Below are 17207 nucleotides of genomic sequence, written 5' to 3'. Positions count from 1 at the left end.
GATTTTGAATGAACTTGTACTGAACCTGTATATCAATTTGGGGAGAAACAACATGTCAATAATATTGAATCTTCCAATGCATAAACACTGAGTATCTTGCTCCCTTTTTGGATCATCTTTGATATTTATCATCGTGTTGCATAATTTTCAACATATAAATCTTGCACATATTTTGTCAGATTTATACCTAAGTGCTTCGTGTTTTTGTACTACTATAAATGGTATATCCTTCTGTTTATTAATGCTTCTTCAAACACTCCATTTTACTGTAAGATTTTATAATTTATATTTTCATTTAGAAGTCTTATCTTGCACATCATTAGACTTCTTCATAAGCATCTGATATTTTTTGAGGCCACTAATTTTTTTTCCATTTTCTCTTTGTTGATGGTTTATAGAAATATCACCTGTCAACTATCTGCACTGTTTAAAGCTTCCTAATTAATTTCATTAATTTATCTATAGATTCTTTTATATCATTGCCAGAAATGACAGGTTTTTTCCTCCCTTTACCCTTCTTTTCTTTTTCAATCTTTGTTTCAGTGTTTATGACCTCTGGTACAGGGGTGAATAGAAATAATGAGAGTAATACTCCTGTTTCTCTTCAGTTCAACTAAATTTTTTGCCTTTATTTAAAAAAAAAAAAAAGGTAAGAGGGTAAGAGTAGTGAGAGTAAGCCCCTTGATCTTGTTACAAAAGAAAAATATTCTACACATCACTATTAATTTTGAGGTCTGCGGTGACTTTTGTAGAAATCGGGAATGAATGTTGGGTTTTGTCAAATGCTTTTCCTTATTAAAATGATATGGAGTTTCTCCTTTATTCTGTTAAAGGGGTGAATAATCCTTTTTTTATTGAGATATAACTCATATAACATAAAATCCACACTTCTAAGGCAAAGAACTGATTGGTTTTCAGTATATTCACAAGGTGTACAACAATCACAACTACCTATTCCAGAATATTTTCATTGCTCCAAAAAAATCTGGCACCCGTTCCTAGCCACTCCCCATTTCTCCTAAACATTCCCAGCCCCCAACAGCCACCAGTCTACTTCTGTTTCTATGTATCTGACTAATCTGGATAATTTTTCTTACACATTCAGCCACTGAAGGACATTTGGCTTTTATGTGAACCTGTATCTTCCATTCTCTTGGGTATATATCTAGGAGTCATCTGATTTTTTAAATGTTAAACTTGAATATTAAGTATAAACTTAACATGGCCATGATACATTAGCCTTTTTCTAGTCTACTGAATTGATTTCCAATATTGTGACTTAAAAGTTTTACAGCTGTTTTGAAGAATGAGATTAATCTGTAATTGCAAATGTTAGCAAAAAATTTATTGACAAAGTATCTTCTGATGATTTTTAATAGCTATAATATTAATTATAATAGATTATAAAGATAATTAATATCAATATTCCTTTTCTCATTCCTACAACGAATTGTATGTTTCTTCTGTTTCCCTTGATAAGTCTCACAATAAACTTATCAATTCTATTGATACTAGTCTTTTCAAATTACTGTTTTTATAACTTTCGTTGGTCCTCTTGATAGTATATTTGATTTCTAGTTCGCTGTGCTTCTGTGGTGGTGGCAACTGTCTTTTTTAGCTAATTATTGAGCTATACTTTTATATTTTGGGTTATAATTCATGAAGTGTCAAATTATGTTTTTATAAATATAATCACAACAGTTAATATATATTATCAGGAAAAAATCTTCAAACGAGCTTTACTAAATAAATAAGCCAATTAACAAGTATTTATCTGTGAATTTCAGTAAAGAAATAATCTTAAAACTGCAGGACACAGAAAAATCTGCAAAAGCAACTGTTGCCCTAAACCCATCTATCATCATCTACCTCTTTATCTGGCCAAATTTGTGTTCACCATTATGAATGGTAAATACTTTGTTTCAAGTCTTGCACTAAGAAATTCTATATATCCCTGACACTGAGATTTGAGTGTGGGTTTGTACTGCCTTACACAGATTTATTACAGCCTCTTCTTCAGAGTGCAAAAGGGGTAAACCACATACTTTATCGTCAATGAGATTTATAAGTGAGAAACTTTGGAGGTAAGAATCAGCTAAGAGTAGTCTCAGAGGTAGGACAGCTGCCTGTTTTTCATTCTTCTCCACCAGCACACTTTGATGTCATCTTTGTACGTTACGAGCTCAAACAATTAAAGTACATCTCTGGTGAGAACAGACACTTACCAGTTCCCTCATCTGCACCATTCTGAGCAGCTTCCCAACCTACTGGTTTTGTCCCACACCCATCTATAGATGGAGAATCTGAATAGTCCGCAGGGTTAAATGCCCTTGGGTTTGAAATAAAGAATAAAGGCAAATCACAAAATTAACTGTACATCATCTTCCCCGAAACAAGCCCTGTCCCTTCTAAGAACCACTATAAGAAACTTCACCCTCCTTCTCCTATTTAATTACAGCCAACTCTTCTTGCCATCGGAATGCAGATCTTCTGAAAAGCAGAGGTTGCCTAGAACCTTCCATACACTCTTGTATGATGCTCCTACTTCCCTAAGTTGTTGTCCTCTGCATCCTAAAGCAAGTGTGGAGACCTATAATAGTTCTAGGCAGGGTAATGGCTCTAATGAAAAACTCACCCACCCCCTCCCAACTAAGCCTAGACTTAAATAGGCAATAGGTCTTTTCTTCCGAAGTCAGAATCCAATTTTGGATTTGAACCTTTTACAGTAGAAGTATATGATTCTTTTTGTTTAGATGGATGTAAATAAAAAGAAAACGTTTTGTTCAGTGCCTCTTTTTAAATTAAAATCCTCAATACCCACGATTCAGATGTCTAACTAGAGCCAAATTAAATAGCACTGCTAAAATTTTCACAACAGAATTAAAAAAATTTTTTTTCAGCATTATTGGGGTGTCACTGACAAAAAGAACCACAAGAGTATTTTTTAAAGTAGACAGCAAAATCCACAAAATCGTTTAAAGCTACTGGGTTGGGCACATACGTTCATATGTTCCGGCCAGTTTGCTCCCTGTGTTTTCATCCTTCCTTTGTCCACAGGGAGCTCAGGCAGAAAACAGAGATGGCAGGAGTTACCACCTGAAGGCAGTGACCCCCAACAGTGCTGCCCTGGAGATATGGAGAAACAAAGGACTTTTCCTTTCTTGACTGTCATCTACTTATGGCCTCTATAAGAAGCTTAAAAACTTTTTATAAAGATCGGGGGGAGCTAATGTTTTGGATAACAGCAAAAAGTGAGAGAACCAGAAATAATGAATAAATAACTGATTATACCATCTATTTAATAACAATATACTCATCCTTCACAATTCAAGATAAAAATGATTGCTTTTCATAAAAAACAAAACAAAAACATTTCATTTACTTACCATTCAAAGATAATTGCTGGATTTACCAACATAACTCTCTTAAGCAATGGTTTTCAACTGGGGTGGCTGTGCACCTCCCTCCCAGGGAACATTTGGCGATGTCTGGAGACATTTTTGACTGTCACAACTTGAGGAGGGGTGCTACTGGCATCTAGTAGGGAGAGGCCAGGGATGTTGCTAAACATCCTACAATGTAAAGGGAACCCCACCACCTCAACAAACTATTATCCAATCCAAAATGTCAATAAAGCCAAGGCTAGAAAACTGCTCTAAGGCCTACTGCAATACAATTTTATTTGTGTTATTTTGCTTTTTCAGTATTGTCTCTTTAAACTACAGAAGGTAATTAATTACTTCAAAAATAGGATGGCTAAGACTTACCCCATGCCTTGTGTTGAGAATCTTCCTGCCCCTCTCCCTCTGCCACGTCCAAACGCTTTTAAAGAAAATATAGTGTAAAAATAATACTTATGTCCTACACAACTATAATTCTACCAACTTCATCCCTTACACACCTACCCAAACATTACTGTCATTGTTCCTAACAGCACCAACATTCCCAACCAGTACACCCAATCTGCTGGTCCCTAATGACACAAATATCTACAGTTATTGATCTCAAAGGATAGAAAAGAATTTAATTCTGCTTGTACAACACTTGTCATATTTAGCAGCTTAACACGGGCAGGTTTTATATATATATATATGTATATATATATATATATATAAAATTTATTTTTGGCTGCATTGGGTCTACATTGCTGGCCGCGGGCTTTCTCTAGTTGCGGCGAGCAGGGGCTACTCTTCATTGCGGTGCGTGGGCTTCTCATCGCAGTGGCTTCTCTTGTTGCGGAGCATGGGCTCTAGGTGTGGGCTTCAGTAGTTGCAGTACGTGGGCTCAGTAGTTGTGGCTCGCAGGCTCTAGAGCACAGGCTCAGTAGTTGTGGCGCATGGGCTTAGCTGCTCTGTGACATGTGGGATCTTCCCGGACCAGGGATCAAACCCACGTCCCCTGCATTGGCAGGTGGATTCTTAACCACTGCACCACTAGGGAAGCCCCTGATGGTGTTATTACATACCATTTTTAATACTAAGATTCTGACTGATGACCAAAAGGGCAGCAAACAAGAGAGCGAGCAAGCAAGAAGAAATAGTTCTATTCAGTGACTCTCCAGTTTTTCTTAATCGAATCCTAAATTGTGGATTAAAGACCTAAACACAAGAGCTAAAACTATATAGCCCTTAGAAGAAAATATAGAGCAAAAGCTTCATGACACTGAATTTGGTAATGATTTCTTGGATATGACACCAAAGACTCAGGCAAGAAAAGGAAAAAATTAAGACTTTAAACTGGTGTATCAAAAGGCATGAACAGACTAAAAAGAAAACCCAAAGAATATTTACACATTCTACATTTGTTAAGGGAGTAACACTGAGAATACATAACGAAATTCTACAACTCTCTAACAAAACAAATAACCAGATTAAAAAATGGGCAAGGGACTTGAATAGACATCTCTCCAAATATAATATAAAAATGGTCAATGAGCAGATGAAAATATTCTCAACATCACTAATCATTAGGGCAATGTGGCACCCATTACAATGGCTACGAGTGAGAAACAGAGAAAGAGAGAGAGAGAGAAGAGAAAATAAGTGTTGGCAAAGATGTACAGAAACTGAAGCCTTTGTACACTGTTTCATGGGAATGTACAATAGTGTAGCCACTGTGGAAAACAGTTATGGCAATTCCCCCCAAAATTAAAAATAGAACTGTATGATCCTTATAGCACAGAGAACTCTGCTCAATATTCTGTAATAACCTAAATGGGAAAGAATTTGAAAAGAATAGATACATGTATAGGTATAACTGAAGCACTTTGCTGTACACCTGAAACTAACACAACATTATAAATCAACTGTAGTCCAATATAAAATTTAAAAAAATTTTTTAAGAAAAAAAAAAAGAATTATATGATCCTGCAATTCCACTTGTGGGTATACATATCCAAGAGAATTTGAAAATAAGGTCTTGAAGAGATACTTGTACACCCATGTTCACGTTCATAGCAGCCTTACTCATAATAGCCAAAAGGCAGAATCAACCTAAGTGTCCACTGATGAATGAATGTGGTATATACATACAATGTAATATTATTCAGCCTTAAAAAGGAAGGAAGGGGTTTCCCTGGTGGCACAGTGGTTAAGAATCTGCCTGCCAATGCAGGGGACACGGGTTCGAGCCCTGGTCCGGGAAGATCCCACGTGCTGCAGAGCAACTAAGCCCATGCGCCACAACTACTGAGCCTGCGAGCCACAGCTACTGAGTCCGCATGCCACAACTACTGAAGCCCGTGCGCCTAGAGCCCGTGCTTCGCAATAAGAGAAGCCACCACAATGAGAAGCCCACACACCACAACAAAGAGTAGTCCCCGCTCGCCACAACCAGAGAAAAGCCTGCACGCAGCAACGAAGACCCAATGCAGCCAAAAATAAAATAAATAAATTATAAAAAAAAAAACGGAAGGAAATTCTGACAAATGCTACAATGTGGATGAACCTTGAGGACATTTTGCTAAGTGAAACAAGCCAGTCACAAAAGGACAAATATTTCATGATTCCACTTATATGAGGTATGTAAGAGTACTCAAATGCAGAAAAAGGTGGTTGCCAAGGGATATGTTAGCCATGCTAATTTAACTAAATGTATATTTAATCATGTACAGTTAACTTATCCAGTAGTTCAAGTTAAACTATTAAAAGATACGGTCTTAACAAAAATCTACCCTATCCCCAGAGACAGGGGAAGAGAGGGAAATGTCCTAAAAAGTGGAAGAATTCTAATAATGCATATTAGTGGCTACTATCTATTTTAACACTGTTGAAAGGCAAATGTAAGACTTCAGGTAAGTCTAAAAGAAGGTTGGAAACTTGGGTTTAAAAAAAAACAAACTTAACTCTAAGAAGAAAGCTTTCAATGACCAAGTTTTGGCAAGACTCCTTACAGTTAAGAGAGGTGGTAGGGTGGGGGGAGGAGAGTCATCATGTAAGAAAACGAATTCACAGGACATAAAACACTTAACTGTAAAAAAAAAAAAAAAAAAAAGCAAACAAACTTTAGTATGTCCATACAATGGAATATTATTTGGCTATAAAAAGAAATGAAGTACTTATACACGCTACAACATTGTGCTGATATGTGGTAGAACATCAATGAATCTTTAAAACATTAAGCTAGGTCAAAGAAGCCAGTCACAAAAGAGCACATATTGATAGATTCCATTTACATATCATATGTCCAGAACAGGAGAATCCATAAACACAGGAAATAGATTACCGGTTGTTTACTGCTGGGATGGCGGGGGGAGGGGGAGGTGATGAAGGAATTGGAAATTGATACTTAAAGGGTATGGGATATTCTTTTTGAGGTGATGAAAATGTTCTGAAATTGATTATGGTGATGGCTGCATAATTCTAAAAATGTACTAAAAACCACTGAATTATGCAATGTAAATGGGTGAATTGTACAGTATGTAAATTACATCTCAAGAAATTTTAGAGGGCGATAATAAACACTGTTACCAGTGAAGAAAACAGAGAAACAACACAACTGCTCTTGATTAAGTGCATTCATGTGCACCCATTCAGTGGCAAACTGTGTGACAAAAGGAATATTTAACAGTGGTTAAGTATTAAGAAAATAGGGGCAATTTTTAAAAAAGGATTCTGCTAAAAAATCATTAAACAATTATCTAATACTTGAGCCAGAAAGCAAGATGTACATGAAAGAGAAGAAAGGAATTTATAAAAGAAAAACATATCCTCAGGCCAAAAATTCAAGAAATCCTCCAAGTCCCCTGGAAAAAGTCAGTATCAACTAAATATCTCCATGTCTCCAGAGAGCAGTAGCCACACCCAAGTATGAAACACAAACAAGCCAATTATCTTAAGTAGATTTAAAAAAATCAAATCCATCTTCATGTACATTTTAGCAAGCTAACAAAATTGTTCTTTCCTATTCACCTGGCTAGTTACACTACCAGTAACATTGTTATCTGTGTATATACATTTTCCTATACTGTTATCTGGTACAAATAGCTGTTTTCACCTAACAGCTCGGAAGAGAGACCTGGGTTCTTATAATTGAGAAAAACAACATTAAAGTAAATTATCGTAAAGAATAAACCAATGTTATGATAAATGCTAAACTTTACTCATAGAGGTCTATCTAGTGACTCTGCACTACATCTATGTTGAATAATTGCTCAAGTTTTTAATTGTTTAATATTTATGTCTAACACTGAGAGCCAGAGTAGAAAAGTTGCCCATTTCCCTTGAAAAAAGCCAAAACACAGAGAACAGCTAACCACCTCTAGTGGAGAAGGCAAATCTAAAGAACAGATATCCCCTCTGGGGCTGAACATGTGCAACCTAAAGAAAAATAAGAAGATAGAAAGCAATCCCTTTCCTTCACCCCCAGGAGACTGTAAGCAGGGCTTTGATAACAGCAAATGCACCAGAAACTGTGGGCTCTTGAATTTATCACTGCACACTCTGGGTCATGATCTTTAAGATACTGAGTAGTTCTAAAGTTTTTTGTACAGACAAAAGTTCCCAGATTTTCAGGGCTAGTTCAGTGATCAAGATGGTTGCTGTGTTGACCACAAGCTGCCCACCTGCCCAGAGACCTGTTCAGCCCACAGAGAGAACAGGGCACTCTGGGGCTTGTGGCTCAGAGACTTAGGACTCAGGCAAGTTGTGCCTCTTTGTCCCTGGGTCAGGGTTTATCCACAGAGATAGGAATACGTCTTCCCCAATCGCAAAGTAGCGTAAATGAGTCAAATGACAACAGCAAATGCCGCAGGAACTCAGTGAGAAAGAGATCTTATTTCGAGTCTTATCCTCATATCTCATATATTAGCTTTTCCTTAGCAAATAAGTCTGATTATAAATGTGTCACAATAATTATTTCAGGAAACAATTAATGGATTCTAATACCAGCGAATAAAAGTCTGATGGGAAAACGGTTATTTACACAGTCTCAGAGCACTCCCCCCCCCCAAAATATGTATTAATTACAAAGAATGAGGGAGTAACTTTACAAAGGAGAAACTTAGCAGAAACCACTTTCCTTAACTAATCAAAGTTAACGTCACTAGCAATGGGATAAATCTGCATCACGTACCCTCTAACATGAGGTACAGCTATATCATTCTGTGGCATTCCGGCCAAAAACTGGTAACATGAATCTAATCATGAGGAAACTTCTCAGTTTGCTAATCAAGGACATTCTACAAAAGAGATACTTCCAAAGTGTCAAGGGCATGAAAGACAAAGAAAGACTATTCCAGATTGATAAACTGTTCTAGATTGAAGGACACTACACAGACATGGGAACTAAATACTGTGTGTGATCCCAGACTGGATCCTGGACCAGAATATTTGCTTTTTGTTATAAAGAACATTAGCAGGATAACTGGAAATTTTTGAATAAGGCCTATACATTGTATTGATGGTAATTTCGTGATTTTATCATTTTAAGGTAGCTCTTTAAGGCAATATATTTTTTCATAACAGTTACACACTAAAATATTAAGGGGTAAAATGGCATTATGTTTGAAATGAACACACAAGGGTTTCAGAAAAAAACAGTAATATGTACATACAGAGAGGAAATATAGCAAATGTAGCAAAATATTAAAGCTTGGGGACTCTGGGTAAACACTATGTAAAATTCTGCTGTACTTTTTTATTTCAAAGTAAAATGTTAAAACCGCACCCTAAGCACTTATATGTATATTTTATATTCCAGTGAATACATTTTATTCTGTGAAAAATCTAAGTTGTTCTTCATGTTTGCACTAGCTAAGCTGATCCTTCTACACAGAATGTTCCTATCCAGATTTTCACATGGCTTTCTTCCTCCTCACTTTAAATACCATCTCCTCAGAGACCTCCCTAGGTCCATCTAAAGGAAACCCTATTGGCAGTTGATCACGTCACCAATCATTTTCTTAAGTCAAACAGTGCTTTTACTTGATTGTCTCTCCTCCTTCCCCACTAAGGATGTGAGGAACCATGTCTTATGCACAGCAGTATCTTCAACAATATAACAGGTACCTAAGTATCAGTTGTTACGTTAAAGACTGATATGTAACCCCAATGTCATAAACATGGATTTTTTTTCATGGACCCATATTTAGAGGCATAATAATAATATTACTATTCAATTACAGGAAATAACCTAGTTGTTCAGCAACTTATTTTAGAGCACTGCATTTTGTAAAATACTTTTTGTACCATGACCCGAGAAGGCATTATAGAAAATTCAAGAATTAAAACTAGAATGTCAGCACCTAGTAGGTGCTCAACAATTAACCTTTCAGTTATATTATATAGGCCATATTCATAAATTAGTTTCCCTGGTGGCGCAGTGGTTAAGAATGCACCTGCCAATGCAGAGGACACGGGTTTGAGCCCTGGTCCAGGAAGATCCCACATGCCATGGAGCAACTAAGCCCATGTGCCCCAACTACTGAGCTTGTGCTCTAGAGCCTGTGAGCCACAACTACTGCACCTGTGTGCCACAACTATTGAAGCCTGCGCGCCTAGAGCCCGTGCTCCGCAACAAGAGAAGTCACCACAATGAGAAGCCCGTGCACCACAACGAAGAGTAGCCCCCATTTGCCGCAACTAGAGAAAGCCCACGTGCAGCAATGAAGACCCAACGCAGCCAAAAATAAAAATTAAAAAAAAAAAAGTTAGCTGAGTGGCTTGATTATATTGTAACTTCTTGATTATATTGTAACCCAACGCAGCCAAAAATAAAAATTAAAAAAAAAAAGTTAGCTGAGTGGCTTGATTATATTGTAACTTCAAAAGCCAAGTAGTTTCATCCTGGAACACAGAATTATATTATTTTTTTACTAACTAACATGGCACATGATGAAGAACTTTATCAAGAATACTCCCAATCTGAGTTTGAGATTGGCATGTACACACTACTATATTTAAAATAGATAACCAACAAGGATCTACTGTATAGCACAGGGAACTTTGCTTAATATGCAGTAATAACCTAAACAGGAAAACAATTTGAAAAAGGATAGATACATGGGCTTCCCTGGTGGCGCAGTAGTTGAGAGTCCGCCTGCCGATGCAGGGGACACGGGTTCGTGCCCCGGTCCGGGAAGATCCCACATGCCGCGGAGCGGCTGGGCCTGTGAGCCATGGCCGCTGAGCCTGCGCGTCCGGAGCCTGTGCTCCGCAACGGGAGGGGCCACAGCGGTGAGAGGCCCGCGTACCGCAAAAAAAAAAAAAAGAAGTACAACTAGAGAGAAGCCTGCACGCCACAACAAAAGATCCTACATGCCTGAACGAAGATCCCGTGTGCTGCAACTAAGACCCAATGCAGCCAAATAAATAAATACATAAATAAACATTAGAAACAAACAAACAAAAAAGCATCATATGGTAAAACACTTTACTATGGGTAAAGTCCAACATAGGAGAATTAATAACTTTTTGGTCAGAGTTTCAAGTTTTAAATTATTCATAGAAAGGGCCTTTCTCAGCTCATTTGAAAACAACCAATAGGTTTCCTCAAAATTACATAATCCAAACACTTCATTCATTGGCATCAGTAAATGAATCAAAAGATTTCAGATCAACCATTCTTTCAGAGTACACTGCCATGGCTTAATGTACTGAGTATATGAACAGCCTGCCTCCTTCTCCCGATCACAAGCATCTCCGTCCGCCTTATTCTGTCTTACCTCTACCACGAGCTCTCTTGCCACGGTCTGAAGGCTTGTCCCCTTGATTGCAATCAATTCCATTCTCTTCACCTCTAACTAAGGAAGAAAAAGAGCACCCCTTATACATAATCAAACTAACAGCTATTACAGCTATTAAAGACAAGGACAAAAAGACTCCCTCCACCCCTCAACAAAAAAAGGTTTTTTAAAAAAAGGTTAAAATTTAACCAAAGGGTTTGGAAAACAAGAAAAACCAAACCAGCGTGGCTCAAAAAACTGAATGACAGCACAACCTGCTTAATTCATAGGTGAAAATTCAAAAAGAAATTAAAATGATGTACCACCTTTATTTTCTGTTTTGACGTGCCCTCCTGTAAACTAAGTTTACTTCCAAAAAAAAAAAAATACCTTTGTTATGTAACCATACACAACAAAATCTGCTCATTGGTTAAGTTCAAAGCCTGGAAAGGCACAGATTAGCAAACTGCAATACCAAGGAAACACTGAATTCTTGGGGAAATCACTGTTAGAGAGAGGTTTTTTCAGGTTACTGTCCAGAAGATGCAACACAGTCTTTTCTTCTCCTTATTTCTATATTGGCATTAATGACTCTGTATAATACAGAAATTTTATGAACAATATTGGCACAGCTTGCTCCCCTCATCTCTTTTATGGCTTAAGTATGTGAGTTGTCAGTGAGGCCTTCCTTGGTCACTGTCTTTAAATTTGTCAAACCCGTACCTATAATTCCCATCTCTCTGCCTTTGTTTTTCCCCAGAGCATAATTTTCTACATAATGCCATTAAAATATTACAATATCAATATGAAATGTTACTTCTCTTTTTTATTGTTACATCTCACTCTACCTCCCTTAAAAGATGTTTTAGAAGGGCAAAGATTTCTGTTTTCTTCATTGCTGTATGACTTGAAGACTATCCACTACACTGTAGATACTCAATAAACATCTGTGGTATAAATAAACTAGCAAAAGTCTATGAAGGAACATGTTAAATATTTATCATCATTTAGCCACTTTGGTACGTCTGCATAGGAGGTAGTGTTGTTTTGGGTGAATGATGCCAAAACCTGAGTCAAATGGAGAGAACTGAGAAAAACCTTTCCTATTCAACAACTTTCCTCTTAATCTAAACCTTGCATATATCATGAGTATCCATAAGTGGGGAAGAATAAACAGCTTTAGCTACCAGCCAACAAAAAAACCTTCTTTAAAATTAGACGATGCACTTGATTCATAACAGAAGGCAGTCTTAAGACACAACACAAATACCTACAGCCCAGGTCAGTGCTAATATGAAATTGTATCAGTTAGGGTGCTAATAAACTACTCAGTTGTAGCTCACTACTAACTGTTAACTATACTAACAAATATGGCACTGAGAAAGTGGATTTATAGGCATTCATTGGGTCATTCTATCAGCTTTTCAACATGCATGAAAATTTTCATAAAACCAAAGGTGAGGAGAAAGGTCTGTACTTACAGTCTCTCCCACGATTGCCACCTCTTACTTTCCGGTTGTTGCTTCCACGTCCACGGCTCACTTCTCTCTCACTTCTCTTCTCTCTATTCTCTTTGTTTTCTGAACTTTCTTTTCCAAAATTCTTCTTCTTCCCTCCTACAGTCTCCCATGAAGTCTATCGAAAATAAGAGCATTTATTCAGAGTTACCACTCAAAGTGTGGACAATCATCAAGAGTGTGTGCATTTATCTTTCAGACCTAATTACGCATGCCTTACAGCTTGCATGCCTACCATTTTAATTCTTCTCCATAAACGTACTGTACTCTCTGATGATAACAACAGCAAATCTCGTTAGGTTCCTGTTGCTACAGAGAGCACAAAAGATTACAGCAACTAGTTGAACTGACAACATACTATATGTTGTCCCACCACAGAGCCTTTTCCTATGCTGATAAGCATAAAGTAAATGTTATTTCCCCAAGCTCCCACTCTATGCCATCCCCACCTACCTCAGTAGTAGCCATGGCTACTGCAGACAACAACAAGGTAAGAAGGCAAACAGGATGAAAGAAAAGATGGACCATGGAGTAATCCTAAACAAACCAGGGTTTCAAAGGACTTCCCCTCTGCCTCTCCATTTTCCCTATAGCCTTCTCATCTCCAAACAGGCAAATGCCTTTTGTGTCTGTATTCAGGCCCTAATTTGCTAGTTTCTCACCTTTTAAGAAAACAACATGCCAGATCTAGCCCCAACTGTGTGACTTCTAGGTTCAAGAGGTAACCAAAGGGCTTCCCTGGTGGCACAGTGGTTAAGAATCTGCCTGCCAATGCAGGAGACACATGTTCCAGCCCTTATCCTGGAAGATCCCACATGCCGCGGAGCAACTAAGCCCGTGTGCCACAACTACTGAGACTGTACTCTAGAGTCAGTAAGCCACAACTACTGAGCCTGCGTGCCACAACTACTGAAGTCCATGCTCCTAGAGCCCATGCTCTGCGACGAGAAGCCACCGCAATGAGAAGCCCGTGCACCGCAACGAACAGTAGACCCTGCTCGCTGCTACTAGAGAAGAGTCCGCGTACAGCAACAAAGACCCAATGCAGCCAAAAATAAATAAAATTTTTTTTTTTTAAAAAAAAGAGGTAACCAAAGAGATCTTTATGTAACTTTCAGCCTAGAACCACCTCCTTTAGGTTCAGTCCCAAATGAGGAGAGGAAGTTGAAAGTCTTTATTGAGATAGAACTGGCTGATCATGTAAAACTTAAAAGATTCACCCAGCCACCAAAGAAAAGGAGTGATGAATCTGTGGGAGCTAAAGGAAAGGCAACAGGAAAACAGTATTCAAGCCTATCTCTACCATATAAAAGAAAATATGCCCTCCAATTAATGATTTGGAAATATTTCATTTATTCACAGTGATTTTTTTTTTTTTTAATAAGAAAGCAGTTAAGCCCTTCAGTTCATTTTAAAAATAAGGGAGAACTATTCTACACTGCATCCATTAGCAATGAGGTGAACACCCCTCATAGTTTATAAAACCCAGCAAATACATGCCCAAGTGTCAGCAAACAAAAACTCTTCAAAATTTTATTTCCTCACTTAACATGATATATTTTCCCAACAAACTCACATATTTGGTAGTTCATCATGTTGGACCAGTGTAATCTTGCATAGAATTTTACACACAAATACTGCTATACTCAAATAACGAAATATTTTCCCAATTATCATTAATTTTTATAATTACAAATTTTATTCTGCTTGTTTCCTATTAAATAAAAATATACTCATTTCAGTTTTGAGCTTGTCACAGTAGTTCATTTTAATACAGCCTGTGCCTAAAAAAGCCTACCCCTAAAAACGAGAACTCGATTAAACCTAAACAATGATAAGGAAGGCACTTTTTGATGTGTTCATCTTTATACCCCACTTAGGTGAATCATTATTTGTTTTAATCTGCTCTGAACTGGTTTCCTCAATGAAAAAATACAAATGAAATACTGTGTAATTTCCATGTAGAAATCAAAAGATTAGGGCTGACACCTGCCTCTGGTGTGGCTTTAGCTGCATCCTTCCTAAAATAAAAGGGAGGAGCTTTAGTGTGCATGTGCATTCCTCAAACTTGATTAAACTTAAAAATTTTTTTTTCTTATTTTATATATCTGTCAGATTGTCATGAAAATGTGTCTGTAGAATATTCACACATAAGCAAATAGAGATACCAGCAAATCCTGGTTTTCTGTTAGTCTAGAGATATAAGGAGTGGTAAAAGGTGACAATTGAGATGAAGAAACATGAGCTGTGGAGCCAAGAGAAGTTTTTCAGGTGGTGAAAATGTCCACAGGCCCAGATAATTTTGGCAACTGTGTAAGGCTGGAGTAGATGACCAAGTTCTCTTTCAAGTCTTCAGATTCTACAACTTCATGAAGAAAACATACATAACAAAAACAGTCATTTCAGGTTAGTGTTCTTTCTGGACTTAAAACATATATGGAATGGCACCCATAATCCCCCTCTACCACCACCACCGAATAAGGTGAAGTTGAAAATGTAATATGGAACTGGAGAGAAATCTTAGCATTGCAAATCAATTAATAATACTTACCGTGTCTGAATTCCCTTCCAGCAATATATTGATAGCTTTGTTGACATCTCCATTACAGTCATGCAAAGCCACTATGCATTCATCCTGATTTTTTCCTGTCACTTCCATAAGCTGTTGGAATTATAAGACAATGATTAGGGAAACAGAAGAATGGCACTTGATATTAATCCTAAGAATCTACTATATAAAGACAGAAATTATGCAATCCTTCCACATGAAGATGGCCTTTTCAAGACTCTGAGATTACAATCCAAGATCAGGTTTACCTGTTTTGGGGGGGCTACTCCATGTCTTTCGACCAATACTGGTAAAGTCAAGCTATTAATCAACCCTCCTCCAAGCTGACAAAGTATCAATTCTTAATCGGCAGCACATACATACATACCAACATTCTCAGAATACTCAGGATGAGCTATGTGACTACTCAAACTAGTTCAGTGGCCTGGGACTCCCATATTTCTGAGCTACTCAAATATTAAGTGGAACTATACGTTTCCCAAAGACCAAGCCTGAGTATGTGGCCACAATTAGCCGAACATCCAGTCCAACTGTTTGCACTGTCCAACAGTCCACTTGACTCCATCAATGTTCCATACATGGGCTATCACTGCTTGGATTAGAACACTGTACATATAAAATAATTTTTAACACCCTAAAGTCTCACAATTAGAATTTGGCAAAGCAATCTACAGATTCAATGAAATCCCTATCAAATTACCAATGGCATTTTTTACAGAACTAGAACAAAAAAATCTTAAAATTTGTATGGAGACACAAAAGACCCTGAAGAGCCGAAGCAACCTTGAGAAAGAAAAAAACAGAGATAGAGGAATCAGGCTCCCTGACTTCAGACTATACTACAAAGCTACAGTAATCAAGACAGTATGGTAATGGCACAAAAACAGAAATATAGATCAATGGAACAGGATAGAAAGCCCAGAGATAAACCCATGCACATATGGTCATCTTATCTTTGACAAAGGAGGCAAGCATATACAATGGAGAAAAGGTAGCCTCTTCAATAAGTGCTGCTGGGAAAACCAGACAGCTACATGTAAAAGAATGAAATTAGAACACTTCCTAACATCATACACAAAAATAAACTCAAAATGGATTAAAGACCTAAAAAGACTGGACACTATAAAACTCTTAGAGGAAAACACAGGCAGAACACTCTTTGGCATAAATCACAGCAAGATCTTTTTTGACCCACCTCCTAGAGAAATGGAAATAAAAACAAAAATAAACAAATGGGACCTAATGAAACTTAAAAGATTTTGCACAGCAAAGGAAACCATAAACAAGACGAAAAGACAACCCTCAGAATGGGAGAAAATATTTGCAAATGAATCAACGGACAAAGGATTAATCTCCAAAATATATAAACAGCTCATGCAGTTCAATATTGAAAAAACAAACAACCCAATCCAAAAATGGGCAGAAGACCTAAATAGACATTTCTCCAAGAAGACATACAGATGGCCAAGAGGCACATGAAAAGCTGCTCAACATCACTAATTATTAGAGAAATCCAAGTCAAAACTACAATGAGGTATCACCTCAAACCAGTTAGAATGGGCATCTTGAGAAAATCTACAAACAACAAATGCTGGAGATGGTGTGGAGAAAAGTGAACCCTCTTGCACTGTTGGTGGAAATGTAAATTGATACAGCCACTATGGAGAACAGTATGGAGGTTCCTTAAAGAACTAAAAATAGAATTACCATATGACCCAGCAATCCCACTACTGTCCACATACCCAGAGAAAACCATAATTCAAAAAGACATATGCACCCCAATGTTCACTGCATCACTATTTACAAGAGCCAGCTCATGGAAGCAACCTAAATGCTCATCGACAGACAAATGGATAAAAAAGATGTGGTACATATATACAATGGAATATTACTCAGCCATAAAGAAGAACGAAACTGGGTCATTTGCAGAGACATGGATGGACCTAGAGACTGTCATACA

General features: G+C 37.5%; 1 protein-coding gene across 17 annotated transcripts in view; it reads right to left on the bottom strand.

The window, feature by feature from the left end:
* UBAP2 (ubiquitin associated protein 2) overlaps nt 1–17207 on the bottom strand; it is a 118600-nt gene that overhangs the window by 43061 nt on the left and 58332 nt on the right. For 11 of the 17 annotated variants that reach the window (XR_003429173.1, XM_027089035.1, XM_027089043.1 and 8 more), the window contains 5 exons: nt 15230–15340; nt 12643–12796; nt 11162–11239; nt 3768–3822; nt 2226–2329 (listed from right to left, as the gene is read on the bottom strand). Coding sequence is in view for 16 of the 17 variants with exons in the window: in XM_027089035.1 (XP_026944836.1) it covers nt 2226–2329; nt 3768–3822; nt 11162–11239; nt 12643–12796; nt 15230–15340 (502 nt within the window). In the remaining variant the exon portion in view is untranslated. Of the gene's footprint in view, nt 1–2225; nt 2330–3386; nt 3533–3767; nt 3823–11161; nt 11240–12642; nt 12797–15229; nt 15341–17207 lie in introns of those variants that run through there. The other 6 variants (XM_027089051.1, XM_027089044.1, XM_027089047.1 and 3 more) reach the window with 2 other exon arrangements.

The sequence above is a fragment of the Aethalodelphis obliquidens genome, unplaced genomic scaffold (assembly GCF_003676395.1).
Source record: "Aethalodelphis obliquidens isolate GAN/ISIS:26980383/991018 unplaced genomic scaffold, ASM367639v1 scaffold64, whole genome shotgun sequence".
In the NCBI taxonomy this organism is placed as follows: Eukaryota; Metazoa; Chordata; class Mammalia; order Artiodactyla; family Delphinidae; genus Aethalodelphis; species Aethalodelphis obliquidens.
The sequence above is the reverse complement of the archived record's forward strand: the minus strand, read 5'-3'. Positions and strand labels throughout refer to the sequence as shown.